This window comes from Cynara cardunculus (genome assembly GCF_001531365.2).
Source record: "Cynara cardunculus var. scolymus isolate 2C chromosome LG 1, CcrdV1, whole genome shotgun sequence".
Lineage (NCBI taxonomy): Eukaryota > Viridiplantae > Streptophyta > Magnoliopsida > Asterales > Asteraceae > Cynara > Cynara cardunculus.
The window spans coordinates 31,038,100-31,065,689 of NC_037528.1; the positions used below are offsets into that span (position 1 = coordinate 31,038,100).

Genomic DNA, 27,590 nt, shown 5'->3' on the forward strand with positions numbered 1-27,590 from the left:
YSMAWSWCAYMWRYWYSWKKWYWRRYAGYTRWMARSYYYCWRRTAWSMWCWTSYGRWMGMWWWTWSAMMAKRYRWKRTYRGAKTYTRKRKWSSRAWMWSAKYWRARSWWKAMWRMTTASRWWACYRYWKAYSMRRRAWTYRAGKCMMKWKRAGRWRWMRWMMKWKWYKWTKYRTAKKWSMGMKKKRMSAKWCYYTARRATKAGCTTRMWAMSAAKSACATARMMAAGWSSMRAAYWKWAKKYMWTGTYWASYWSCTSWGWRAYWYASWASYRRMSYRKWMAYWYYWYGMWAAKWRTWWMMWWYMMMMSRWWTYYYWGWYKRATMTSKRTMWASMWKAGKKYYATGRMAMTYKGWRWYWWMATSRWGRARRKGTTKTGRARGTGWKASWTCTWMARRAKAWMARRGAMAWRSWWGKYWKKGWTWMTKWRKCMWYTGWRTCWRMKWWRWWGAMYMARAMMRAKTYWKGRRARYMRRYKWWAKWRRYCMWMMMKWSWWKWRMWTYTKMAAMAWWAWWKRGTGAYMMMWYKRMWTWYSMTTSWKAMWWYWAAKWKRWMRAACRAGMCWTGKTSWTRSWRAMWAWWGMYTTMSRGWWGMWWKWMTAMMWGWWRMMKYWWWCAMWWRAWYAGWSATWMWMWYMWGKWTYWMAMTRWKAYTKMRARSWWRWWKWSSKWKWARMRMWWRARMASWMWKWWAMKWKMTWMRRKAASWRGTYTSWSWMKWMRSCARMKRARWMGMAWWWSTTYWTRARWKSAGWKSYCRWKKWMAAYWCARWAWSMWRYWWYKKYWSYARRTYRGRSMAWTTYKYTGWARATTSYARAAASYYAMYWTCSAAWWMCWYCKWCWRCTWYWMRAAWMWWTTCCTYWYYTYCWMAMAMWMMKWYSYSWSWWMSKYWKMAMTRSCYKWSKMWKWTMWCTGRMKCAAYSTYAMWSMWKWKSWWSWKSWSTMWRARSKYKTWGSYMAYWKMWGYMTKWTKSYTMKMWMMARMMARMWYYTTCTKMTSWYYRTKWAGWGSWKWMTGCTWWTKMRMAWKRTKRKSWAWYRRWWMMAWMWTSYWRSKWAMASATKMWYMWKWWRAYKYTYWMWYTTCWWKATYWWMMWYKRMWMKTWMMAWRWKRAWAASWWKKTSWWAMTMWTMTWKWWRWWKWRMWWRMMAYGMGAMAWKMAAAMWMYWTCWWWTSARMATSAWRWMWSTTYTSAKYKKSYRMMAWCTYWKYWWTCTKMWTYMMWWRMGWKTTYYKWWMAAYMWKMMGTTYWWWWWMMWSWWTWMWMWKWTTCTYWWWMAAKWYATWMKTYWYTWKRWTYKRYKWWMKMASWTCTKMWTSTKMMAMTYWRKAWKMWWAMAWMTYWWMTWKTTMAWWRAWMMWWTRWWKSWMMWWGRARMAAWSTTWTAWMWKWTMRRRSWWWYYSWYYMRACKWYYWYTSWMAAMARKMTSWYYGWMAMRARRTKYWTCAATCYTSGSKWRRRGWTWKKMTWTKWMWWYCMAWWTWTYTWKCWMWWMKKYYRWMTMTTTWRCTMMWWCYMWKTWWRMATKWKWWTMWMWWRAYMYWKKMMCMKAKWTTYMWWTWWAWTYYWYMARAYCWWYSKWYRAWKYMGAARMYYWWKMMKWTMKRWWCWKAWWKWSWMTSWMMAAAAWKSAWGTYMYWTWWRAMTRMWSAWWRWTMAAWKWAWGWWWYWAWRCASWWSWWSMWRYMSWTTMAASWRAWWMTTTTCAMRRWWWMTYWMAAAMAKMWYKTRMAWYTMAAMMWKYSRMACYWWRWMWWYWTWCYMMAMMTTYRSWWTTRKWWRAAYWRRWRAWTCWKTYSRMRARRWAWTKAAAYRMWRARARMMWWTWSKKAKRAMWRWRAAWWYRRTMWWAWYYGWWYWMGTCWWMAAMKAWWWAWWWTMRWMWAYWWWWRKWWRRWMARMRAATCAACACAAGTTGTCCGAGAATTAAATTCAGACAAGAAGAAAAACAATACCGCCAAAATTGACCAAGACAAAGACTTCTAAAAAAATGGATAATGAAAACCGGTTGAAGGTATGAACAATTTAGACAATTAAAAATGAAAGAAGTCAGCCGTCAAATTTGACTACAATCTTCAACCTCAAGCTTGGATGAAACACGATTTCACACTTAAAATATAGAATGAACCAGCCACCAACTTTATTTAAAAAAATGAAAGAAACCAGCCGCCTATCTTGACCATGTGATCTATTGTCCGAGAAAATTGCACTCCGAATAGATTAGTGAACGATTAAGGCACAAATCGGATGAGTTGGTGAACGATATAGGCAGTCTGGTCAAGCTAGTGACCGATTAAACACTTAACCTACAATCACATACAAAACTAAATCGGACAGGCTGTCAAACGGATTTGGTAAAGCTCGGACAAGGCTGCTGAAATTTATATGAACACTTGCACAAAAATCCTAGCAATACAGACAATCTGGTGAACGATTAAAGAGAAATACGGATGAACTAATATGCAATTTAGATGAAGAAAACAGCAGCCAAAAATGACTTCAATATTTACAAACAGAAATTTTGAAAACTTTTCATAAAAAAAAGGATGAAATTCAAGATTTTATGAGTTTTAACCAAGAACATAGAGTTTTCCAAGAATTAGAAAAATCTCTTCAAATCTTTAAAAACGATGATCGAATCACAAAATCGAAAGAATAACACGATTCACGATGTAAAAACGCACACAATGATCATGATTTTAACAATCAAACACCCAAAAATGAAAGATTTGAGAAGAATTTTATGAAAAAAATGTGAAGAACACTCAATAACACTTTGATGAATCTTCAAGAAAAAATACGAATTTCCAGAAAAATTGTGCAACTTTGTATAATTTCTTCAATCAAATTTACTGCATCAAGCTCTGATGCTAATTGTGAGTCTCAATCTTCAAATCTTCATCAAGAACACTATAAATGGCAATCTTCAATATGATGATACTTGAGAAAAAGAGTCAAACAGTCAAAGGTCTTGTTTATTTCCTTAAAGCTCTAATTACAAGTAATGACTCAATTAAGCTCCCTAACTCTAAACACACTAAACTAAACCTATTTATAGGTCAACACAAAATACAAAAGTCAAAGTCAAATACAAGAAAGTTTTTCAAGAATGAATACAATTAAATTGTAAAATTCAATCCTAACATATATATATATATCCATATTAGTATCAAATTAACTATTTAAAAATTCTCAGTTTTTATGTATTTTTTTAATTCAATTTCTTATAATTTAATTTAGGTTTCATGTATTTGATTTATACATTTAGTTACACGACTTCAAATATGGAGCTTCAATAGGTTGTATTTATGCCCAATTACTTATCTATACTATATTATAAAGCATTTGACAAAAACTCTTAATTAACAATTTTTTATGCATAAAGTACTGTATATTGATGCATATTACTTAAAATTCAAAATTACAAGTAATTATGCATAAATACAATTTATTAAAATTCCATGTTTGAATTCGTGTAACTAACTGTGTATAAACATAATCAATTAGAGGATAAACATTTCATTTTAAAATATAAAAAAACCTAAAATATAATGAGAATAATTATCAAGTTCTAACAAAATTATTAATTATTATCTCTATAAAAAATTATATTATTAAACCAAATATAAATTACTTCGTTATTGTATATAAATTAAATTATAAAAAAAATTGATTTAAAAAATTACACAAAAAATAAGAATTTTAAATAGTTAATTTGATATTAATATCGATATATTTTTGTCAAATTTTTATGATATCTTCGTATTTATATTTAATTCAAAAATAAAAATATCATCGCTTTTTCAAAATCACACAAGACCATATTATAACATTGATTGAGATAAAGAATAAAATGAAATATTAAAATCAAGATGTATCTCACTGCATTGTGCGAGTACCTTTTTAGTAATCTTAAATTAATTTGATTAATAAACAATATTAACTACATAAAATTGGTTTTTAAGAGTTTTTGTTAAATAGTTTATGATATAGTATAGATATGTATATATAAAACACACAGTCATCGCTCCACTTTTTTAACACCACCGTCACTAACTTCCGACTACCTCCTCTCTACTCTCTCTCTCTCTCCCTATCTCCGTTCTCTTACAGTCATCTTCCCCACCCCCATCGGGAAACCCATCTCCAACATCCTCCTTTTTATCAACCTCTATTTCTTGCAAGCTCACAAATAGAAGCAACGTGAAGCACCACCTCACCTTCATCTCCGAGTAACACATCACTACCACTAGGTCCACCTCCATCTCTATTCGCGTACACAGACAAACCCATAGTTATCTCCTTCGTCCCCTTCCAACCTGCCAACTCGTCAATCTATCTTTCAACCCACCTCCCTTCCTCGACCCCAATGTGAAAGAACTTCAACCCACCCTTACCATGAAACCCATCTACGACCTTCTCCTTCATCGACCTCCCTCTCCAGTGGACTCATAATAGAAACATCGAGAATGGAAGGGGGTGAGTTAAATATCGAAAATTAAAAGGGGGAGAGGGGGTTCCGGAGTTAACAAAGAAAATGGAGGTGGAGGTCAGTGACAAAAATGGAATGATTAATTGGCGAGTTAGAAACTCCTCCATTCATCTCTATAGTTGTGTGTGTGTATTATACATATGTGGTGTGCGTGTATATATGAGTGTGTGTGTGTGTGTGTGTGAGAGAGAGAGAGAGAGATGTTGCAGCCCTGAGGGGTACCAATAGTGAGAAAGGTCGGCAGCAGGTGAATCATCGTAACGTAAGGGAGATGATGGAGGGAAGGGGTTAGGGTGGAGTATTGTGTTCTAATATATGTATTTATAATTATAACTAATAATAATTATAAAAAATATAATATATATTAGAGAGAATTACATTTTTAGTCCTTGTGTAAAGACAAATAAAATGTTAAAAGGACGCAATTACCACCTCATTTAACTGAGTTAACAGAATCTATTTGATTCCATTAGAGGAAGGGGCTTAGAACGTGCGTTTTTGCATACCGCATATATCAGGAGTGTAATAAATGCGTTTAAGGGACCTTAGTGGAACAAACCACAAACAGTAGGGACCAGGAATGTAATTTACTCTATAATTAATATTTTAGTCTCAATAATATAAAATCTAATAGAGATGATTGTAATTTCTTAGAGATTTTGAGTTTTAGCTCTCCATTTTAAAGAAATTTTGAAGAATTTGTTACAGACTCTTATAGAAATGTTTATAAGGTAACACAAGGGAACCATTATACATATGGATAGATAGGAAAATTTGGTTATAATTAGATCTTTAACCGGTTACAATTCGTCTCAGTTAAAAAAACCATCACATAACCGGTTACAGTATAAACAATCCCGGTCTCTTAACATAGTTGAAAATGCATTATTGATATTACTCGTTATAACTAGGGGTGCTCAAAAACCCGATCAACACAATCCGAAAAATTCTAAAAAACCCAACCCAAGGTAACCCGATGCATGATTGATCAAAAAGCTAGCCAACCCGACTTTATTGGGTCGAAATTGGGTCAGGCCCAAAAGAACCCGACCCAACCCGACAACCTGATTACCCAATTGATTCAATGGCGTATATATCTTGTTTTATTTCATTGTAAACCTAACTCCTAAAGTCGCACCCGCATAGAACGTGAACCTAAACTCGCGAATGCCTGAACCTGAACGGTTGAACGCACGCATATTAAAGCTTCGATACACAGACAACCTTGACTTGAGCCTTCGATTTACACAGCTAAGGTAACACAGCCTTTGATTTACAGTTTTACACCTTTATGGTTCGATTTACACAGGTAAGGTAACACAGCCTTCGATTTACAATTTTACAACTTCGATTGCTTTCCTATCACTTCGATTTGATTTGACACAATAGTATTTTTCGATTCATTAGTATTTTTCGATGTAGTAATAATTTTTCTATCATTTCGATTTACAATTTTATAGCTTTGATTCGATTTGTTTCACTTCGATTCGATTTGATTTACAATTTTACACAGTTTTACCGTTTTGAACTTACTTACAGGTTACAACCTTGATTCATAGCCTCGATTCACAGCTTTCGATTCACAGCTTTCGATTCACAAGTTTTCAATTTCTCCCTACCTATGTTACTGTTTGCACTTTTAGTTTCACTGTAAATCAGTAATGAAAATTTGTTCCATTTTACTATTTGGAACTTACTATTTTGCACTTTTAGTTTCACTGTAAATCAGTAATGAAAGGTTTTCGATTTCTTCTTAATCCTTATAATTTCAATGGATGCTAATGCTACCCAACACCAATATGTATTGATAAAGAGATCAAAGAAGAACCAAACATCGATAAAAAAAAAGGTCGAGTGGTAGAGTATCTGATGTTTGGGCTCACTTTGCAAAAGTAGATGGTGGAAATCCAAATGATCCTAGGTGTGTTTGCAACTATTGTGGAAAAATTATGCCTGTAACAGTAAGAAAATTGACACAACTAGTTTATGGACACACATAAGAAAACAATTCAAGAAATATCCGGGTAGGGAAACCGATAAAAAAACAAAAAGTACTTAGTTTTCAAGGCGATGGTGATGGTGTGGGAAATTTGTTGGTCGTGACTTTTAATAAAGAAAAATTCTGCAATGCCTTGTCTAGGTTTGTAGTGAAAGATGAACAACCTTTTAGTGTCGTTGACGGTGAAGGGTTTAAAGAGCTTCTTCAAAGCATGCAACCTAAGTTTGATGTCCCTGGTAGAATGACTATTAATAGGGATATATTCAAGTTGTTTTGTGAGGAGCGTGTTAAGTTGAAGAAAGATTTAACTAAGGGTGGACAAAGAGTATGTTTAACCACCGATTGTTGGACTTCTTGTACTCAAATGGCTTACATGTGCCTAATCGCATTATATTGATAGTGATTGGCATTTGCATAAAAAATTATAATTTTTTGTCAAATTGCAAATCACAAGGGCAAGACAATTGGTAAGGTTATAGAGACTTGTTTGCTTGGTTGGGGATTAGAAAAGGTTCTTAGTGTGAATGTTGATAATGCATCTGCCAATGATGTGGTTGTTGGTTGTGTAAAGAAAAGGATTAATGCATGGAAAGGCTCGGTTCTTGATGGTAAGTTCATCCATTTCAGATGTGGTGCTCACATACTAAATTTAATTGTAGGTGATTGGTTGAAGGAGTTGCATGATTCAATCGCTGCCATTCTTAATAGTGTAAGATACATCCGGTCATCTTTTTCAAGGTTACAAAAGTTCAATGCTTGTGTTGAAAGGGAAAAGATTACATACAAGGGTGGCTTGGTCTTAGATGTGCCTACAAGATGGAACTCAACTTTTATGATGTTAGACGTGGCATTTAAATTTGAAAAAGCTTTTGCAAGTTATGAGGACGAAGATCATAAGTACTTGAGTCATTTTCTAGAGAATGGGAATGAAAAAAAGAGAGTTTGACCACCTAAGAGTATTGATTGGAAGTGTGTTTCGGCTTTTGTTAAATTTCTCTCCATTTTTTGCGAAGTTACTTTAAAATTTAGTGCCACTTTGCATGCAACTTCTAACAACTTCTATAATGAGATCTGTGAGATCCATACACACTTGAATTCTTTGTGTGAAAGTAATGATTCTATATTGTATACCATGGTCAAGAAGATAAAGACTAAGTTTGAGAAATACTGAGGGGATCCAGATAACATCAATCTGATGTTGCTTTTGTATGTTATACTTGATACAAGGTATAAGATGAAATATTTGAAGTTTCTTTTTGAGTGCCTTTATGATAGTCAAACTGTTGCCAAGATTACTATGAAGGTGGAAGAAATCCTTAACGAGTTATTTGAAGTCTACAATGTTGAGTTTGGGGGTGGTGAATCAAATGTTAGTTATATGTGTAATTTGTTTTATTTTATTATGCATTTTAACATGTTCATGTTCGTTTGAGTTGTTTACTTGTTGTTTTTATCTTCAATATGTATAGGTTGCCAAAAATGACTCATTAAAGAGCAACGAAACTCATAAGAGGTCATTATTGGAAAATTATATGCAAAAACAACAATTGCAAGTGTCGGAGAAAATGAACGATCTTCAAAGATATTTGGTTGAAAAATCTCTCGATCCAACAACTACCGGATTTGATATTTTACTATGGTGGAAAGCAAATGCTAGTAGGTATGTTATTTTATCTATGATTGCAAAGGATGTTCTTGCCATTCTCGTGTCTACGGTTGCTTCCAAATCCACGTTTAGTACTAGCGGACATATTTTGGACTCATTTAGAAGTTCATTGAGTCCAAAAATGCTCGAGGCATGAGTGTGCACCCAAAGTTGGTTGAAAGTAAGTCATGAAGGGATTCAAACAAATGAGTGTTTGGATGAAACACAATCTTATGATTTCTTGGAAGAAGGTAATTACTAAAATTGTTCAGATTATTTTATCTATTTTCAATAAATTGTTAACTTTAGTTTTGAATTGTAGATGACAATCATAACATGATCAACCTCAAGGTCAAGAAAGTGAAAACATCGGGGTTGGAAACGTCTAAAACTATTGTTGTTGATTGATGTATTATCATTTGGTTTAAACATTTTTATTGTAATACCTAAATATTTGATGAACTTGCATATTATCTTGAATGGTCGGTCGTATTTCAAAGGAAGGTTTCCTTTATTTTTATGTGATTTTACATTGTTAAAACACAACCCGATCAACCCGAACGGATTGGGTTGGGTTGGGTTGAAAATTTTCAAACTGCCAACATTGGATTGAGTTGTTAAAATGCCTCCAAACCGATCAACCCAACTCATGAGCAACCACAGTTATAACTAGCCATTAAAGTGTCATCCATTTTAAAGAATCCATTTTATAAGGTTCAATACCATTGAGCAATGACGGAGCGTCACGTCCAACTTTTTACACAAAGTGTCAATGTGACCATACCTTTAAGAAGCCATTGAAGAACATTGTAACTTATAGATACTGAAATGGTCAAAATTTCTTTCGTGCCCACTTTTATGTGTATGTATGGATATACACTTGGATTCCGGTGAGGAGAGTTAAGGTTAAAAGCATAAGAAGGATCTTCACCTTTAAATGCACATTAGGATGAAATGCATCGAGATAAGATGCAGCAAATTTGTATCAAGCATGATTCATAGGTGGTTTTAAGATTAAAGGTGATGAAGGGTCCAGATCTCTTCTTACTGTTCTCACCTTAATTCTCTTCTCTCACGATCCTTCACGTAATACACTTATGTATGTATATATACACAAAAGCCCATCTAAACATTTTGGTTGTGCAAAGCAATAATGTTGCATATTAAGTTTCAATTTTGAAAAGCTCAGTAACATTTCCTTCTTAAAATCAAAAACCGAAATCAACTCGGACCAAACGTTCATATGGCATCTTATTCGAAATGCCCACATCCATTACAGTTCACTTCAACAAACTTATCGTTGTTCTTTCTGGTCTAATTGATGGAAAATCGATTCATAACAAAGGAGAAGAACGAGCACACGTCTTCCAACTAGGCCGGCACTGCAAACAGGATTTTAACCAAACGAAGATATGCTGAAAGCACCATGTTGATCGATCACGTCAAAACGAAATGTAAATGTTCCATCTAACCCTACAACTTCACATTAAGCACACAATCATGTTAGCCATTTATAAGAAAATAACTTGCCATGCTTGGCTTATTTACAGTATTTATAATAAAAGGAGCTCGTATTGTTACATCCGAAGATGGGGTCTAAAAGGGGCTATCAGTTGCTAATGTGAATAGTGAATACCCCTGTAAAATGACAGTAATTTTATATGCATAATAAAACCCAAGTTTTGGCATGTATTTCAATATAATCTTACGTTAATGTAACATCCAATGCAAAATTTGTTGTCGTTTTTATAAGATTTACAATTTACAATGTAGAAACTACGATAGTTTAAATCTTGCGGTCAACATATGGTACTAGATATGCTTTAGCCTGTCGATATCTCGTATTCTACTTACTGCTAACCAGTCGAGATGTGTTATGTATAGCCACCAGAAGGCAATTTCGCCCATCCCTGGAGTTGCGAAACATTAAACAATAAAGATCGTTAACAGTAGTTTGCAATGTCGATCTTCCTAAAATGAGAACTTGTTGAAAATGAACATAACCGGACTTATATGTAATTTCTGGAAAGCCGAATGCAAAATTATTATATATAAAGTGACGTGATCGCTAACAATATCATTAAATTTTCTAGATCCATAACAGCATCAAACTCTTGGGAACAACTTCCCTGTGGCAAAAGACGGAGAGGTAAGATCTACATACATCCTACCCCTCACAGGCCCTACTTTCAACGTGATATACTGGGACTGTTTGGTTTGATTTTGAAGTTTTTCGCTGCATTCTTCTGTTAGTATTCATTATCCCTCGCAAAGCACGAGTAAATAGTTGTGTGACAAGCAAGTGCAAATACCATGGTAGATAATTTTAGATCATTTTATTGCAAAAATATATGCAAGGAGAGATTTACATGAAATTACTTAATCTTGATAAGGACGAGGAACACTTGTGTAAAAGGAAGAGATTAGGGTGTGTTAAGATCAAAATCAAGATAACATTAGCTTAGCTTCTGTAGGAATAGGATACAAGCCCACATGTATTATATATGCGTATACATATAAATGAAAAGCGTTTTATATTGAAAAGAACTCCAAATGTCATAGATAGACGCACAGAGGATGAACTGCATATGCTCGTAAGTAGATCAAATACAAATCACTCAAGTCAGTTATGAATTTGGACCTTTCGGGTATTTGAATATCTTCAAACAAAACAAAAATACATCATAGAATCTTTGATTCAATAGATATCTGTTTTGACCATCCAAATCACCCTAAGCAACCAACGAGTTAGAAACTACGCCTATGTTTGACAATCTAATTGTTTAAACAGCACAAGCTAACTCTTATCCAATAAACAACTATTAAGGTAGATAACAATGTAAAATGATCGAAAATGGCAGCTGATAAATTAGTCATGTTTGGTTAAAACTAGCCAAAAAGTCGTGATAATGTAAAATGACCTAAAAAGGCAACTGATAAACTAGCCGATAAATTATATGACAATGTAAAATGACCTAAAATGACATGTTGAAAAATAAACTGGAAAAGTACAAGGGGCATAATTTTGAAGAAAAAAAAATGTCTTTGGAGCTTTTCGAAACACTACCTGAAGTAGCTTTTCAAGAAGCTAGATTATGCCCTAAAAATAAGCCGGCTAATGGTTACCAAAGATGGCCTACTAGTGTTTTAGTCTTGGATAAATTCTATCTTTTTTTGTAGGCATGCATCATATGACATCTGCTTCCACGTACACAAGATAATGAACATAAAAGCTGGGAAGAGCCCTAAGGGAAGCTAGGGGTCTCCTATAATCACTAAATCTGGATAATAAACCTTCTCAGGGTGAACTAGAAAGCCATTGCTGGATGCTTAAAAGATGGTTATGAATGAAAAACCAATCTATTTTCAAAGTAATTAGTCTTAAAACGCACATAAGAAGGCAACCGAATTTGAAAACTGAACGAAATTTGATTTTAATATGGTCCATCAACTTCGTAAATAAATCAACCAAAGCGACACCTCCAAACCTACTTTATGAAACTACATCCACAAAACGGCCGGTAATGTAAGGGGAAAAACTGACCAAACTATAAGCATAGCCTCTCGATGAACAAACCAATCAAATCTTAGCATCTTTAAATTATTTACTGTAAAAATCATATTTTTATTTCGAATAAAAGACGTGGGATCAGTATTACCTCAATGAAGAGAACCTCCTTGGTGACTTCCACCCCCTTGCCCTGATTGAGTGCCCGGCTGCTGCTGATGTATTTGGAGCAAAAGATTTGTAGCAAATTGCAGCGTTGATTGATACCGCTCATTCTTATCAGCATCAAAATCAGACGGTTGCTGAGTTGCTGCATATAGTGCCGATTGAAGTTGCTGCATCTGCTCAGGGAGCTGCAGATTGGATTTCTCAGGTGGTGTAGGCACCATACTTTGTGGCTGGTAAACATTACCACCATAAACCTGACTTAAAGCCAGATTATTTCCAGGCGGTAAAACCGAGGGCACATCTGTCTTTTGTTCAAATGCGTAGCCGGCGTGAGTGTCTTGTGCGAAGTTGGGTAGGTATTGCTGATTGTTGGCCTGCATTTGACCCACAAAATGACCACTTTGTGGAGTTTGAGATGTTGAATTCATCATAGATGGCACGGGTTCACGTTGTGGGAAACTAAAAGCAAGATCTTGAACCGGATAGTTGCCGGAAGCGGCCGAATGATGATCATTGACCATGTTTGACTGATAACCCTGATGCTGAGGTGGGATTTGTGGCTGAGGATAAAATGAATTTTCAGCTTGCGAGAAATGTCCACTTAAGTTGGATGGTTCAGGTTCGTATTCCCATCCCCTAATCGGTCTCTCATTAGGTGCTGCAGAGGTCAATACGGACCCCACGGGTGGTGTGGCTGATGGTTGCTGGTTATTAAACTTACCCTTGGCCAAAGAAGCCAGAGTTGCAATAAGTTCCGGTGTTAAAGAAAGCCCAGTTTGGGGCATAGATGTAGACATTGGTGGGGGAGTCAATGGATTACGAGATGGAGGAGCTGGCGACTTCGGGAGTGATTTTGAGTCGTCATGTGGAGCACCGGTATAATCGATTTGCAGCACCTTCTCCCCACTGGGCATAAGATTGTATTCATTTTGAGAAGGAACCTGCTGCTTATCGATATATTGAGGTTGGTTTGATAAAGGACCAGCAGATGTGCTGCCAGAGGCATGTTGTGGGAACTTCAGAACGACTCCATATAGACGCTCCGGCCCAGAAACGTTCAAAACTTTTGAAAGAAATTCAGAAGGTGGGACCAAGAATAAGGTGGTTCCATCGTCAAATTTAGCAACCCCAGCGCGGTTTCTGTCACCCAAATAACGTACGAATTCTGTATATGAAGCAAAATCTTCTTCACTATCGGGTAAGAAGAATACGATATCGAAACCAACAGCATCAATGTAGTGTTTTGCCAGCATATCCAATCCTGTTCTAGCTGAGCAATTAACAACTTCAGGGCTGCAGGTCAAAATCACAAATGTTACTAACAAGGAATACACACATACTGCTGTGATCCAATCCACTATTAAGAAATTTGTTACTCGTCAAAATGTTAATAACAAGAAATACAAACACCTCATTGATAAACCAAATCAAACTAACCCTGTATATCCTATCCAGAGGTGGGGCCTGCGGAAGGTAGGATCACTCAGACCTGACCTCTACTCCAAAGAGTAGAACATTGTTTCCATGGAGACCCGGCTTGTGCAAAGTGTGTAAAAGAAAGAAAAAGAAAAGGATTTTTTTCTGAAAGAGATCATGAGACCACACACTGCATTGATCTGGTCCATTATTAAGATATTTGTTCCCAGCCATCTGCAAACAGGTTTAGGGGTGCATAGATAAATCAAATTCTGCAGAAAGATAGTTTTCCGAATGGAAGATTGAGACTGAAGAACATGGAAAAGATACTTCAGCAAAGCCGTCCCTACGTATTCTGAGTCTAATCTTTTACAACACTGTAAAACTGTAGATGATAGATTTAGAGTTCATATTTTGATTTCAAAATTTCAGAATCAGCACTCCTACTTGTGGTGGCATATAGAAACAAGTCAACAAGTGTGGGATACAAAATTCAGTACAAGTAATTCTACTAGAATCATGTAGGAGATGAAGGAAAATCACGTACATCTCATATCCAATCCAGTCTCTGATAGGAACACAACGAGCATGACATACAGGAGTTCCTCCCTTCGCAATAACACCTCGCCAAATATAGTCAGAATTGGGATGGCCCACATCGGTACCTCGAGTTGTTAATCTTGTGTCTAACCGACCGACACCCTTAACTTGTGGAACGCTGCTGTACACAGGATCAGTGCCCAACACCTGATCTTTCATATCTCTTATGGGTATATTACCATCAGTTCTCAGTCTTTTGGGTTCCCTATGCAATTGGCTTGCATCAAAAACATCCCATGTCCCAGGAGAAGGTCTGGTGGGTGGATTTACACCTGATGAAGAAGAAGAAAGCATTCCAGGGGTTGGTGAAGATCTTCTCCAATTTGGAACACCCATTGGGTTGATGGGATTAGGGCCAGGCACATTAAACTCTGGACCTTGGTGTAGAGGATCAAAGCTATCTGGAGGAGCAAAAGGCCTAATAGAAATATCAGGTCCACCATAAGGGGGTGCACGTCCATGCAAACTATTTGGCACTAAAACAGGGTGACTGTAAACATCTAATTGTGGTGCTTGGGTTGGGAGTTCATTAAAGATTGTATGAGGCCTTGGTCCATTTACTCCAGGATGAAATCCGGTAAGATCTTTGGTTGGTGCATGCTCGCTGGATGAAAACATAATAGAAATTCTGGGATCGTTAAAAAGACGGCCTTGCAGCCCATCCTTGGCAAGTTGTGCCTCTTCCACGCTTCTAAACTCCACGAGTGAATAATGTCTTGAAGGAAAACTTCTGATATTGTCAATCTCACCGAATAAAATCATGGCATTGTGTAACATCTGTTCATCAATATGAACAACAGGAGGATAAGATATAACCAAAACATTACTTGGTTGCTCTCCATCCCCTTTTCGACCTTCTAACGGCAGATTATGCTGTAAAAAGAACACAAAGGCAGTTCAATTTTCTAAATAAAGATCACTAGGAGAAAATAAGTAAAAGGTATGATATATTTTTGTGCATTATATGGACACCACGAAACTTCTGTGCATAAACGCTTAAACAGGGAGATTTAATCCTACCCTTAGCTATGTAGAATAATGCAAAAAGGGCATAATTGGAACTAGGTTATAACCTGTTGCCTTTGGGTACCAAAGTACGAAGGATCAGAGTAATTGTTAACAGTATCTGGTGGTAACCAAGGTGAATCAAGTGGAACCACACTTCTGAAATGTTGTCCTTCCTTCGCGTCACGGAAATCAGGACCCTGGTCCTGTTATATGAAGGAAGTCAAACATGATAAACACATGCAATACAAGTAAATGAGCATAACTAGACCCACAAACACTCCTTTCCGTTTCCCAGTTTTCGGTTTTTATATCTTGAAAGGGCAGGGAGGTGTCATTTTTACATGGAGATTTAAGTGAAGTATAACCATATCAGGCTACTTAGGGAGTCAATTGCGCCCCCTAATAATCCTTTCAGCCTCAGTTTAGAAGATTTAAAGATGAAGGTCTCTATTCTACAACAAATACCAAATATGCATAGAACAGCAGAATCTGTTAATAGAGTTATCAAACTAAAAAGAAAAAATAATTACAGTGTCAATCAACATCTGATCGAATTTGTTGCAATCACTATTTACTACTAACTTCAGTTACAGCTTAACCCTAACAACAAAACTCAACTCCTCAAAGATTGCTCAAAAAGATCTTTTGCTCCTCGAGATATATATATATATATATAGGCGGGTTCAAATGAAAAGACGGTTAAATGCGAGAGGGTCCAAATCACATGATTCTAGAGTAAAATCACGTGTGATACGAACAGGGGTGTTGACCAGCCATTGCACGGGCGAGTTGTCACGCGACCTTGGTTGTGTTAACTAGTTGCCCTTGTCCTTTTGGACCTGTTGTATCACATGTGATTTTACTATAGAAGCACATCCGATTTGGCACTTTTAGCAAGTTGATCGACGTCTGCATGATCCTCCTCTATATAGATATATGTACCCTACTACATGAAAAGAAAACTTGGAACTAAAACCTTAGAAGCTACTCATTATGCTAACCCAAACTTGCTAATATGCTGTGGAAGTAGCAAAAACATCTAATGATTATATCATCACTTACTCTTTTTGATTGGGATCTTAAATAGTCTACACGAATCAAACTTCCACCTCTTTTTTTTCCATTCATCATTTTAAGAGCCTTCGATGCATCCTCTAGTCTGGAATAATCAATGTATGCAGTATTCTTATCCCTTAGAAATTTGAAATCCTCAATTGTACCAAATTTGGAAAATTCTGCTTCCAAATCTTCTTTGGATGTGGTAATGCTGATGCCGCTTACCCACAGACTCTTGCAGGGTTTAGCCTGCCAATAAAATAAGGAGTAGGCTCAGAACCAATAGCACACAAAAAGGTGAAGCCTAAATAGCTGTAAAAACTACATTGCATCTTATTCATTGATCAAGCAAGCATCAAAACAATACTATATGGATGAGAACTGAATGAGAACATAACAGGTACAAATAAAGCCAAACATGATCTGATGACTAGAATCAAACCTGGGAAAATGGCAATACGCAACTCAAAATTTCATAGAACGACAGATAATCTAGGAGGAAGGTACACAGCTAAACAAATATTATACTTATGTCATAATTCATGCATGGGGTTGGCCAGTCTATCTACCAAAAACTGCTGTTAAATGCATAAAGTCAGGCCACACTTATACAATAGTGATAGAACAATTAAATTAGTTTCTCACCATACTTTTCGTTTCTCTCCCTCCCTCTCCCCCCCCCCCCAAAAAGACATATATGTACACTATATTATAAAACATTTAAGTAAAAGTCTGAAAAACTTGTTAAGAATTAGATACTGCTTAGTAATGCATAATCCCTTAGATTTCAAGTTTACAAGTAATTACTGTATACGAACAATTCATAAAGATTTTTGAACTCCATAAAACTAAATGATAAATACGTTTAAATACAGGATAAGCAATGAGCTAACTAATACGACAAAATATGCCATCATTATCTTTATCCAAGCAATACATTCCATATTCAAACTAAAAACAAATTACATTTTTATTTATAAATCTAAAATATTTAAATTATAATAAAAATTTAAATCAAACAAATTATACCAAAAACAAGAAAAATTTTGTAACCCTTAACTTGACTCCGATATTGATATTCTTTTAGGTAATTTTACCAGTTTTTCAAATTAGCAAGACATGTAGTCACCATTTGTAATTTCTATTTTATTTAAACATATATTTAAAAAAAAAATTGAAAATTTGACTTAATTTTCCATTGTTTACAATACATCTTGCATCCCACTGCATTGCATGGGTACACAACTAGTATCTATATGTGTGTGTGTGTGAGGTGTATAGATGAGGGATTTCAGAAAGTACTGAGGGCACGCCCAACAGTAACACACTGATGGACAAAAATGTTAGAAGATAATATGAGCTCACAAATAAATCCATATCCAGCTTCACCTTTTATAGTCAAACATAAGATTCGGTGAGATTCATGAAGTCACTAACCAACTATGAAGCATAGATTCATATGTGCATTTATGGGTGCGGCTGGGATGCAGCCAGCATTACTTTCTTTCCTGTAGATGGTTTGGCTTGATTTTGTTGTATAAGGCCTTGTTCCAAGGTGTCTAATACTTCCAGGACCAAAAAGAAACAGCACCTCTAAACCAATTGGATCAAGTTTTCTTTTCTATCTCTCCACTCATTTTGTCTTTATTTTGTTACAGATATGTACTTGTATCCCTCTGCTTATTTATGTTGTATGCATGACTTGCTTATTGTTTTTGTTAAATTTTTCTCCATCTTTCTAGGATTCTTGTTTTCATGTTTTTGTGGTCATAGGATATGGCATTCTAATAGTTTGACCAAGAGGTACTTTGATGGATTATTTTGATGTAGGACTAAATACTTTTGTGATGTTTATTGGTTAAGTTGTTTTTCTATACAAGTATATGTGATGCACCCACATTTTCAATGCCAAACTCATGCACCCTACATGCAGTATACCTGTTCCCATGATTCCTAGTTCACCAGAAAGAAATTGCACAAATGGAAGAAGAATGGACTAATATAGGTCAACTATCTTTCAAGGTCCATGGGAGCGCAGAAAAAAGAAAGAAAATAAGAACATGTCATTCCTAGTTTTTACTTGAACTCAAATAGTTGAAAAATCGATATGTGATACTGAATGAATAAGAAATCAGAATGAGGAGATCCTTCGAAAAATATTTAGTGTGCATATCGGTCAACTCTCCAGCTGGATTTGAACCAGCATAAACATATTGTCAACAAATTTACAGTCCATGGATCTACAGGGTCCCAAATGAATTGGCTTATTCGAAAAAGATAGAGATTTATAGAAAAATGTTCCATTCATACAAAAAAAAGCCGGGGTCTTGCTAAGATTTTTTCTCAGGATTCATCATGAAGAAATCAGAATGCAACTTAACCATAATATTCCCTCGTCCTCTTGAAATTGCAAAAAATGATTCTACAAGCAAATTGATGGATTTCTGGCTTCTATAATAACAAAATAGGACAAATATTCAAACTAACTCATGGTTTCCAATTAAAATAAACCTCGTTGAACCATATTGCCAACATGTTTTAAACCTCCAAAGATTATTATCATCAATCAAGGGAAGAACAAGAACAGAGTAAATGGTGGAAAAACATGCAAAATTACAAAACCCCTAGGAAATTCTAGAATATGACATACGTATTTACATGTTTATCCTATATCTAACACTCCTATTGAAGTTTGAGCATATATGTCAAAACACCCATCCATCTACCTATGGAGTTATTATTTTTCAGATGAAGGATCTTTGCCAAATTTTTAGCTACATATTATTTAAGGTAGCGTTTGGTACGAGGGACTGGACATAACAAACAAAAACTTGTAGTCTCACATTTGGTGCGGCATTAAACTGGGACAAGATGGGTGCTCTTTTGTCCCACCAAAATAGATGGAACAAAAATCAGGGTGGGACAAGATTGGCAAATTCTTAAACTACCCATGTCCGATTAAAACTCTAAAATCTTCCACCCTCCTGCCACACTCATGCCTGTTCTGCTATTTAAACCTGTTCAAACCTGTCCAGTCCCGTCAGTGTATAAGCACGCCTAAGAATGCATCCGTTCACCAAGTCAAATAAGAAAAGATTTGCAAGAAGTATATAACACTTCCTCACGAACAAAGTGGCAGGTCACCTGAATACGCTTAGCATATGTGCCTTTTTCCATACATAGAAACTCTAAAACTCCTATGTCAAACAACACCCATGTCAGCTAACAAGCAGCATTTGTCATCTAAGTACTCAAGCTCTGCACCAGTTAGGCGACACAATGTATTTTTTTTGATTTTCTAAGCATACAAGATTCTCTCCAAACACTACTACATGTACCCAGTTGTGGAATTCACGTTTAAATAACCTGTAATATGAGTGCATAATTTGTATATTAAATGCCTCACCCTGAGCATCTTTATGATACCATGAGATCTGTAGCCTGCATCCTTGTGACTAGTGTAAAAAAATCTATGAACAGGCTCATGACACTCATTGAGAAGACAATATAAGACCTAGTGATCATGAAATAATCTTATTTTCCTGAATATTCTCTTGTATCCCCATGTACCATCAAGAAGCTCATTGTAACACAAGACAATGTTTGCCATCTAGACCTGCTCTACCATGTATACTTGATAACTGCTAATATTTATGTGTCAAATCATAGGTATTTCACTGGTTAATATATTAAGATCACACTATCATGCATACCAATCTTGACCATGATATCAAAGGCATGCTACCTCAACTAGGAAAGATGCCCTTGAAAGATCTAGCCAGCTAAACACTTAAGAAGTTAGTTGCACTACAACAAAATTCGGGTCTATAGGATGCCAAAAATTCCAAGTGTCATAATAGACTACTTTATAGACTCCAATTTATAGGACTGAACAATTGTGTCCCCTATGTAAAAGTGTTACAACAAGTTTACGGGACATTTTTAGACATTTTAACAAGTTTTTTAAGACACTTTGAAATAAAATGACATGTTAACTTTTTTATAATTTATAAGACTTTTGAGAAGTGTCCTATGAACACATCTTTTTCTAGGACACTTATTTTTATAACACATGTTTTCAAGTAATGCCATATAAAAATTTAACAGGACGCTTTATTTCAAAATTGTCCTAAAAAACATGTTATGAGCCTAAATCGTCCTATAAACTTATTGTAAAAATATAGATAGGACGCACAAGTGTTTGGTCCTATAAAACAGTCTATTAGGACATTTAGACATTTTTGATGTCCTATAAACCCGATATTGTTGTAGTATTGAGGCTAGGTCATAGTTGGTGAAACTCTCTTCCAATGTAGAACTTAGAAGTTGCAACCCTCTAAAATCACAGAAAGCACAAAATTATCCACGTCCAAGAACGGCATAACCAATTTCATCCCAAATTTGTCCATAACCTTGAGATGTCTTGGAGTTTGGATCCAACCTCCATAACAACTGAGAGATCTCTTCCTTATATCATGCTAATGCAGAGGATCAAACTAAGCAATTTGACATCATTTAAAAGCTAGGACACATAGATCCTCTAAATCTGTCATCATAAGTAAAAAACAAGCCTCTATATTGCTACCATATACAACCAAGTGAGAGATTGATGCTGTTGAGTTCCAAGCATAAACCAACTTGTATCCAATGTAGTTAACAAAGATATCAAGTTTCATTCTGTTAAACAATATACATTTTTAAGCACGATCTGTCTTAATCCAAAAAGAAGTCACAAAATATGAAACACTACAAGGAATGTGGTAACTATCCATAGATACAATGATTGCACAATGACTAGAAGTTAGATACCATCAGAAACATGAGGAAAATGTGGGACCATCAATAGCCATACCAATGCAATCACCCTTCCAAAGGCTTTGCAATAGGAATATTGAAGCATATGAGAGTATGAAACATCAACAACGGTTTTGGTCAGTATTAGTGTCTCGTCCTTATGTTGTATAGATGCAGTAGGTGGAGTCATACGATCATGGGCCCTCAATGTTGGAGGACACAAACACCAAGACTATGAGACTCGAATCAAACTGAACATGACGCAAGAGACCTACTTCCAAGAAAGTAATATCAAGACATGCCGGGATGGAAGGGAAAAAAAGTCTTCTAGGTGCAGACGTGCACACATAGCCTAAGGCTAAGAGTACAACACTAATACACTTCTTGAGACCTAGAGTATCCAACAAAGGTACAATTGTTTCCCCTATGAAATATGTCGTGTGCAAAACAACTAAATGTTTTAGGATCGACATGAGAAAGAAAGTCATAGCGAACAAGGTATTGAGAGGTATTTCCAAAAGGGTAGATAACATTCAATGATTGGCATTAGGAACTGCATTTCCGTGAAACTGGAAGGCAACATTGCGATGAATCAACATGGAAAATACCACCTTTAACAAATGCTTGATCTTGCATTCAACAATATCTTCTTGTTGGCATATATACAAGGAATAATTAATGTAATATATAAGTCACCATCATAAATTTTGTACAGTAAATTCACCTTGAACAAAGCTACATGGTCGTTCGTATTGTCACCAATGAACATTTCACATAAAACCAATTTAAGTTTATCTATATGCCTAAACCAAACTTGAAAGAACAGAGAAGATTTTGGCACAGGACTTTGACAAGTAAATTCACATAATGCTAGAGAAATTGCAAACAGAAGTAACAAAACACCTAGAACATTTAGGAGACTAGAGAAGGCAGGACCTAACATCATATAAACAAGTTTCAAAGGTTTTCCTACACCTATGTTCACTCCTAGATGGGTATGAATCAAAGTCCTCATCATTTCATCCAAGGCTCTGGAGAAAGGTGATCTAATCAGCTGTCTATATATTCGATATTACTCCACCGAAATATGCATTAGAAAGGACACATAACTGATACAAATCACAACAAGATGCAGTCATTCGAGAAATCTCGAGTGCTAGGAAAGAAGATACTTTATGATATCTTCAAGAATGTAAACAATGGACGAAAGATTGTTCGGAAAGATAGGCTATATATGAAATAACAAATATTTTCAAGTCAATCATTTTCAGCAGGAACTCCTCCAACTAGAATCAGAACTATTGACTATTTAGACAGGAGGTCATATAAGGGATACTGTATATCTGATAGATAAATTGAGATAAAGTTGTAGAAGATAAACATGTAACAAGATCATTTCAATGTTCAACACTACTAAGCAGATTGCTCTTGAGAACAGAAACTACAGAATCAAGTTGATCTACCCCTCATTTAGTTGAATTTGAGCATCAATGCAAGTAATATGTCCTCCATCAACTCAACCCTATGACAACCAATACCTTCCTGACTGTCAGCACATCCTCACCGCTCTGTGATGTCCATAGTAGCTTGTATGAAGACAACCAAAAATGAACCATGTATAACATGAAATCACGAACCATGTTCATAATACTCCCTCCATCCCAAAATAAATGTCCAGAATGAGAATGGCACACAGTTTTAGAATTGTGTAATTATTACACTTTTTAGTTAACCAAAAGAACATTTTTACCCTCAATAATAGAGAATTTTTTTTCATCTTATAATCAAGGGTAGAATGGTAAAGTAAATATTTACTTTTAAAAGTGGACACTTATTTTTGGGACAGAGGGAGTAGTTTATAAGAAGACAACTAAACATGAACCATGTATAACAATAAGCCACAAAACTAAGATGTATCAAATCTCCATGTGAAAAATAACAAACCACAGGAAACGTTCCAAACTGTAGTTCCTCCACTTGCATTACACTTGTTAGAAAAAATAATAATAATAATAATAATAATAATAATAATAATTATTATTATTATTATTATTATTATTATTATTATTATGTGAACACCAGTTTATGAACTCAAGGGAAAAGAATTCTAGATAACTAGAGAAACAAAAGACTCAAGCTTTTAACCAGGTGATAAAAGAAAGCAAGTCTCGGAAGGACCAACCAAATAAGTCGAGCATTCATAAACCAATAAAAACAAGCAAGTTAGATGGTCAACTAGTAAAATGATGATCAAACTATAGAAGATAACAGATAGTCAAACAGCCAACAACTTTGAACGTTAAAGGTGCACTGAACTTTAATCAACAAAACCCCCTGAGTTGTGAATCCACTTCAAAGAAATTCCAACAAAAAATTATGGCTACAATTGAGACAAAGTACATGTCTTATTAGAGTGGAAGCACACTGGCCCATGTTTATAAGACCTCATTTTTTAAAATAATTACAGAGTATTCGAAAGCAAAGATATGAAGTAAGCAACAAAAACCAATGACAAGGTCATCTGATAGAATCAATTTCATCGAACACAAAGATTATAGATAGTCGGTTCGAGACCAAGGCATTCTTTAAGGTGGGACATTTCACAAGTAAGATGGTAACTGCATATACCAATAGAATTACACATCAGGTAATTGATGCTGAAGGTGCAGCAAACATAACATTATCAAAGAAAGGCAAACCAACTAATTTCTCTCCAGAAGCTATACATTGTTTTTATCATAAGGGAAGTCCAGTAAACCCTCTAAGAGGCCCCAATTAGTTTGACAGGCACAATAAAAATGTGTGGCTTTGATTTGAAATCCAGCACGCAAAGTACATAAACACGACAAGTTAAACAACACTTGTGCCATCAATTCTGGTGACAGAAGTAGAAATTGGAAATACCTATATGTCTCTTAAGTAACCCAATTATCATGAAATGTAGGCAGGGTTTGTATTTAACCACCAACCTATCTATATATGAACTTACATCGCAAAATGTTGGGCTACCAAAGAACAAGATAACGATTGTAGCAAAACACACGAATAATGAAGGGAATGTGGCTGTGCATTGATGAATAGGATTAGAAATTTTGATACTTGTGTGTGGCATCGGTTAAAGAGAAACTCAAACAACACCACTTGAGATGGCATGGCCACGACCAAAGGAGACCTTTGGATGCACCAACTAGAAGAAGACATTTGTATCACAATCCCTCAGGTAAGGTAGAGGTCAGCCATGATTTTTAAGGGAAGTAGCCAACAGACATTCATGAGCAGAACATACCAAAGGCATTGTTCTATAAACTTTATTTGTTTTTCAGCATACCCCAACTAATTTGGCATAAAATGCATGCAAGTGTTTATGTACTAATCTATAAATCAAACACATGAACTACGCATAAACCTAAACAATTACATGATTAACCCGAAATTATTGGTCGAGAGGATGAGAACAAGATTAGAAGAAACTTTACAGAATAAAAGAAATTGAAAAATCATCATGTCTTAAATCAAGTTTCATTTGAACATTTGGTTCATCTGGCATTTAGGAATTTGTTTGTAGTCAAACAGGATCCATTTTCTCCCTTTATAGTCATTCCCACTAAGATTGAAAAAGTCCAACAATAAGGTGGGCATAAGTTTACCTTCAGTCACTCCACAATAAGATTGACAAAGTCCAACAATAAGCTAGACAGAAGTTTATTATATGAGATCTTCACTGTTTTATAGATGTAAACTTTTTTCCAAATTTTACGGTTATCAATTGGCAACCATCTTATAAAATGTTGTGGCTCTCGTAAAAGAGTATACAAGACCAGAGACAATTCTTTTCGTAAAATCCAAAAGGAATTTAAAAATCAGTGTTAACTACAAGCAGTAATCTTACAAATAAAGTAGCAACTCACTGGAAGTAGCACCACTAACCAGAAGTGGGGTGAAATGTTATTATGACAAATGGGATGCTGACTATATCACTTTACCACATTCATAGAGCAAAATAATAAAATATTATTTGAAAACAATGAAACAATTCGTCGGTTCTAATTGTTAACTTGAAAATTTCATAACACACTATAAGCTATGATATAAAGCAAACCACGTGCTCTCTTGAAAGATGAGTGGTGGTGATCTAGTATTAAGAAAGCAATTCGTTCTCACATAATGTCATAAACAAAATCCATTTATCATTATTCTAGAAAACATCAGGTGAAGTTTGGCTGTCGACTGACCTTCTAGCTAAGTGAGGTTTACATGCATGCATTAAGCGGTTCTTGTTTAATATGTACAAGGATAATCATTTAGATTATGTGGACAAATGGGTTCAAGTTTGATATTATATTACTTTTCAAAATGACTAAATTTATTGTTCCACGGACACAATTACAGGTTGAGACAATTGAATTGATGAACTCGAATCAATTGAGAGGAAAACTCAACTAGCCATTCACATTTTCTTCCACAATTCCACGTCCTATTCGATTCAGAAGATGGTTGTAAATTTTGATTTGTAATTCCCAGTTTTTTTCTTTTCTATTGAATTAGAACAATAATCGAAGTCGCCTAATTGTGTTCAGATGTATAACAATGTTTGATTGTTTTATATTAGGTTAAAAGTAACTTGGTTATAAAAGGTAGGAGCTCATTTTAATTTCGGTGACACATTTTTTGAACTGGGCTGAATTGAATTTCTTAACTGGCTAGCAAATATCAGTTCACACAATTTCTCCATCTAGTTACAATGTTAAATTCAATCAATTCCCACCCAGATCAATTAACCCTGCTTAATTAATTTTTGAAATGGTTAATTTGGAAATTAGTTGTCAATCAAAGACTGGGAGTGCTCAAAAGCCTAGGCATCTGATTATGCAACGACAAGCTTTGGAGAACAATGCCTTCGATCAAATCAACAATTTGATATGAGATATACAAAATTGGAGTTCTCCAGGTGATATGAGGAAGCGCTTGAAAATGATGGTATATTTTATTTTAAGACTTGTCTGTTGGAGAGCTCATTCAAAAAGTACCACAGCAAGACATCTACATGACTGAACACCTTTGATAGAAGAACTCTTTGGCTGATTTTTCAATAAAACTCAAATACAGAAATTCACTTGTATATGTCCATGATGTCCGTAGATTTTGAGAACAAATTAGATGATCAGCGTCTACTCTGTAGCGTAGCTCATCAGCTTGATACCCTTTTCGCTTTAGCCAGGAATTTCTAGAAACAGCTGTTTCGCTGAAGCTTTATATCCGCTTAGATGATTTGCGTTTTGTAAGTTAAACTTTATGTTTTTCTGGGCCTTAATTCAGCTCAGAAATCTACTTTGAATTGAAACTATGCCTCCATTAATGGAAAAAGCTTTCTTAGATGTTAAATAACATATTATTTTGCTTAGCAGAACCTTTTTAAAGATGGTGCCTTACTCCTCTGCACTTATGAAGACTTGAAACTCATCAAGATTAATTACTTAGGTGGGAAATTTTGGTAAGGTAAACAAAATCATGTTCTTCCTTCATATCCACTCACATCAAATGTATCTCAAAACCAACAGGCTGCTAAATATCTACATCAATGGGAATTGCTTGCATTTGTTTACCAGGATTAGTGACAAAATGTTATCGAGAGATCCTCATTTCTTTCAATATAGTGCAGAATATGAAGTAAATCTGAGAAGCCTGGGTAAAAGTAATCATACCAGATTGTGAATTATACATTTACACAAACAAATGCTTTCTTAGGATGTCAAATAGCAAACAAAGGCAATATTGTCCTGATTTACTTGGCTACAAATCCACTTCTTGGAGCATTGAACCTGTGTTGAATCATGTTGTTTGACTAGTGTTCGAATGTTTTCTCATTCCTATTTTGCATTTCAAACCTCATATAACAGTTTTATTTTTGAAAAAGAAAAGTAAATTCTGAAACCCTAGACGATCATTGGGATGAAATTCCGATTTTACTGCCCAATTTTGAGCGTTATTAAGGATTTGCAGAACGATAATTGTTGTTTAAGAACTAGATATCAACAGAACATATATAAAACTCGGATCCATATAACAATAATAACATTCCTCAAAAATAACTAATAACAAAGAACAACCACGAAAACCTAATGAGGCGATACAAACCGGTTTGGCAAAATCAATCTTTAGCGGGCTCCCACGTAAAACAACGCCCTGAAGGGACTCTTTAGCCTTCTTGGCATCCTCGGTACGGTTCATGTTGACAAAGGCATAGCTTCTTGACGGATAACAAGTTACGCTATCAACGGCACCATGTTTCTCAAAGAGAATCCTCAAATCTGAATCTGTAACGTCAGCGGACAAATTCCCGACCCATAAATTGTTAAACATCGCATCCGACGATGAATCGAATAGGTTTTGCTTCCCAGTAACATTAGCAGTACCGAAACCCTGCCTATTGGATTTCATAGGAGGCCCCATTTGTTAACAAAATCAAAGAATATATGTTGAATTTTCGAACAACAGATTTAGATTTCAGAGTACGGGGAAGAAGGATGGAAGGAAGAGGCGAAACCCAAACCAAAATTTTGCTCAACAAGGATTTGGGGTGTATTGGAATGAACGGTTTGAATGGGAAACTTCTTTTATCATTAAGGGGGTGTTTGGGTAAGCTTTTCAAAATGACTTATTAACTTATTTCAGTTCGGTACCGGAGATAAGTCATTTTGGAGTGTTTGGGTAAAAAAAAAAAAAAGTGCTTATTCCGGTACCAAACCGGTAATAAGTCATTTTTGATAAGTCAATCCCTCCTGACTTATCAAAATCAACTTATTGCTTTTTGGTAATTTTACATCTATAAGCCAAATTTGCCAAACACTAAAAACCAACTTATCAACTTATTGCTTTTTGGTACCGTTATAAGCTAATCC

The 27,590-nt window shown here is 35.0% G+C and overlaps 2 protein-coding genes across 4 annotated transcripts; one reads left to right on the plus strand and one right to left on the minus strand.

The window, feature by feature from the left end:
- Positions 1-5,664: 5,664 nt before the first annotated feature.
- On the plus strand, positions 5,665-8,298 carry LOC112501373 (zinc finger BED domain-containing protein RICESLEEPER 2-like). Its single transcript, XM_025105054.1, has 6 exons — positions 5,665-5,753; positions 6,638-6,821; positions 6,951-7,104; positions 7,156-7,393; positions 7,724-7,865; positions 7,966-8,298. The coding sequence occupies exons 1-6, from the start codon at positions 5,665-5,667 to the stop codon at positions 8,296-8,298; spliced, it is 1,140 nt and encodes a 379-aa protein (XP_024960822.1).
- Positions 8,299-9,299: 1,001 nt separating this feature from the next.
- Positions 9,300-27,256, minus strand: LOC112510379 (flowering time control protein FPA-like). Of its 3 annotated transcripts, XR_003068926.1 has the most exons (7): positions 26,827-27,256; positions 15,904-16,146; positions 14,907-15,044; positions 13,781-14,706; positions 11,801-13,110; positions 9,996-10,051; positions 9,300-9,620 (listed from the first exon to the last, which is right to left on the minus strand). XR_003068926.1 is itself a non-coding variant. In XM_025115780.1 (6 exons), the coding sequence occupies exons 1-5, from the start codon at positions 27,139-27,141 to the stop codon at positions 11,802-11,804; spliced, it is 2,931 nt and encodes a 976-aa protein (XP_024971548.1). In that variant the 5' UTR covers positions 27,142-27,256; the 3' UTR covers positions 9,300-9,620; position 11,801. The 3 variants fall into 3 exon arrangements, 2 of the variants coding, with proteins under 2 accessions (XP_024971548.1, XP_024971556.1); XM_025115780.1 differs by lacking the exon at positions 9,996-10,051; XM_025115788.1 differs by lacking the exon at positions 9,300-9,620 and having other exon boundaries at positions 9,676-10,051.
- Between the last annotated feature and the right edge of the window lie 334 nt (positions 27,257-27,590).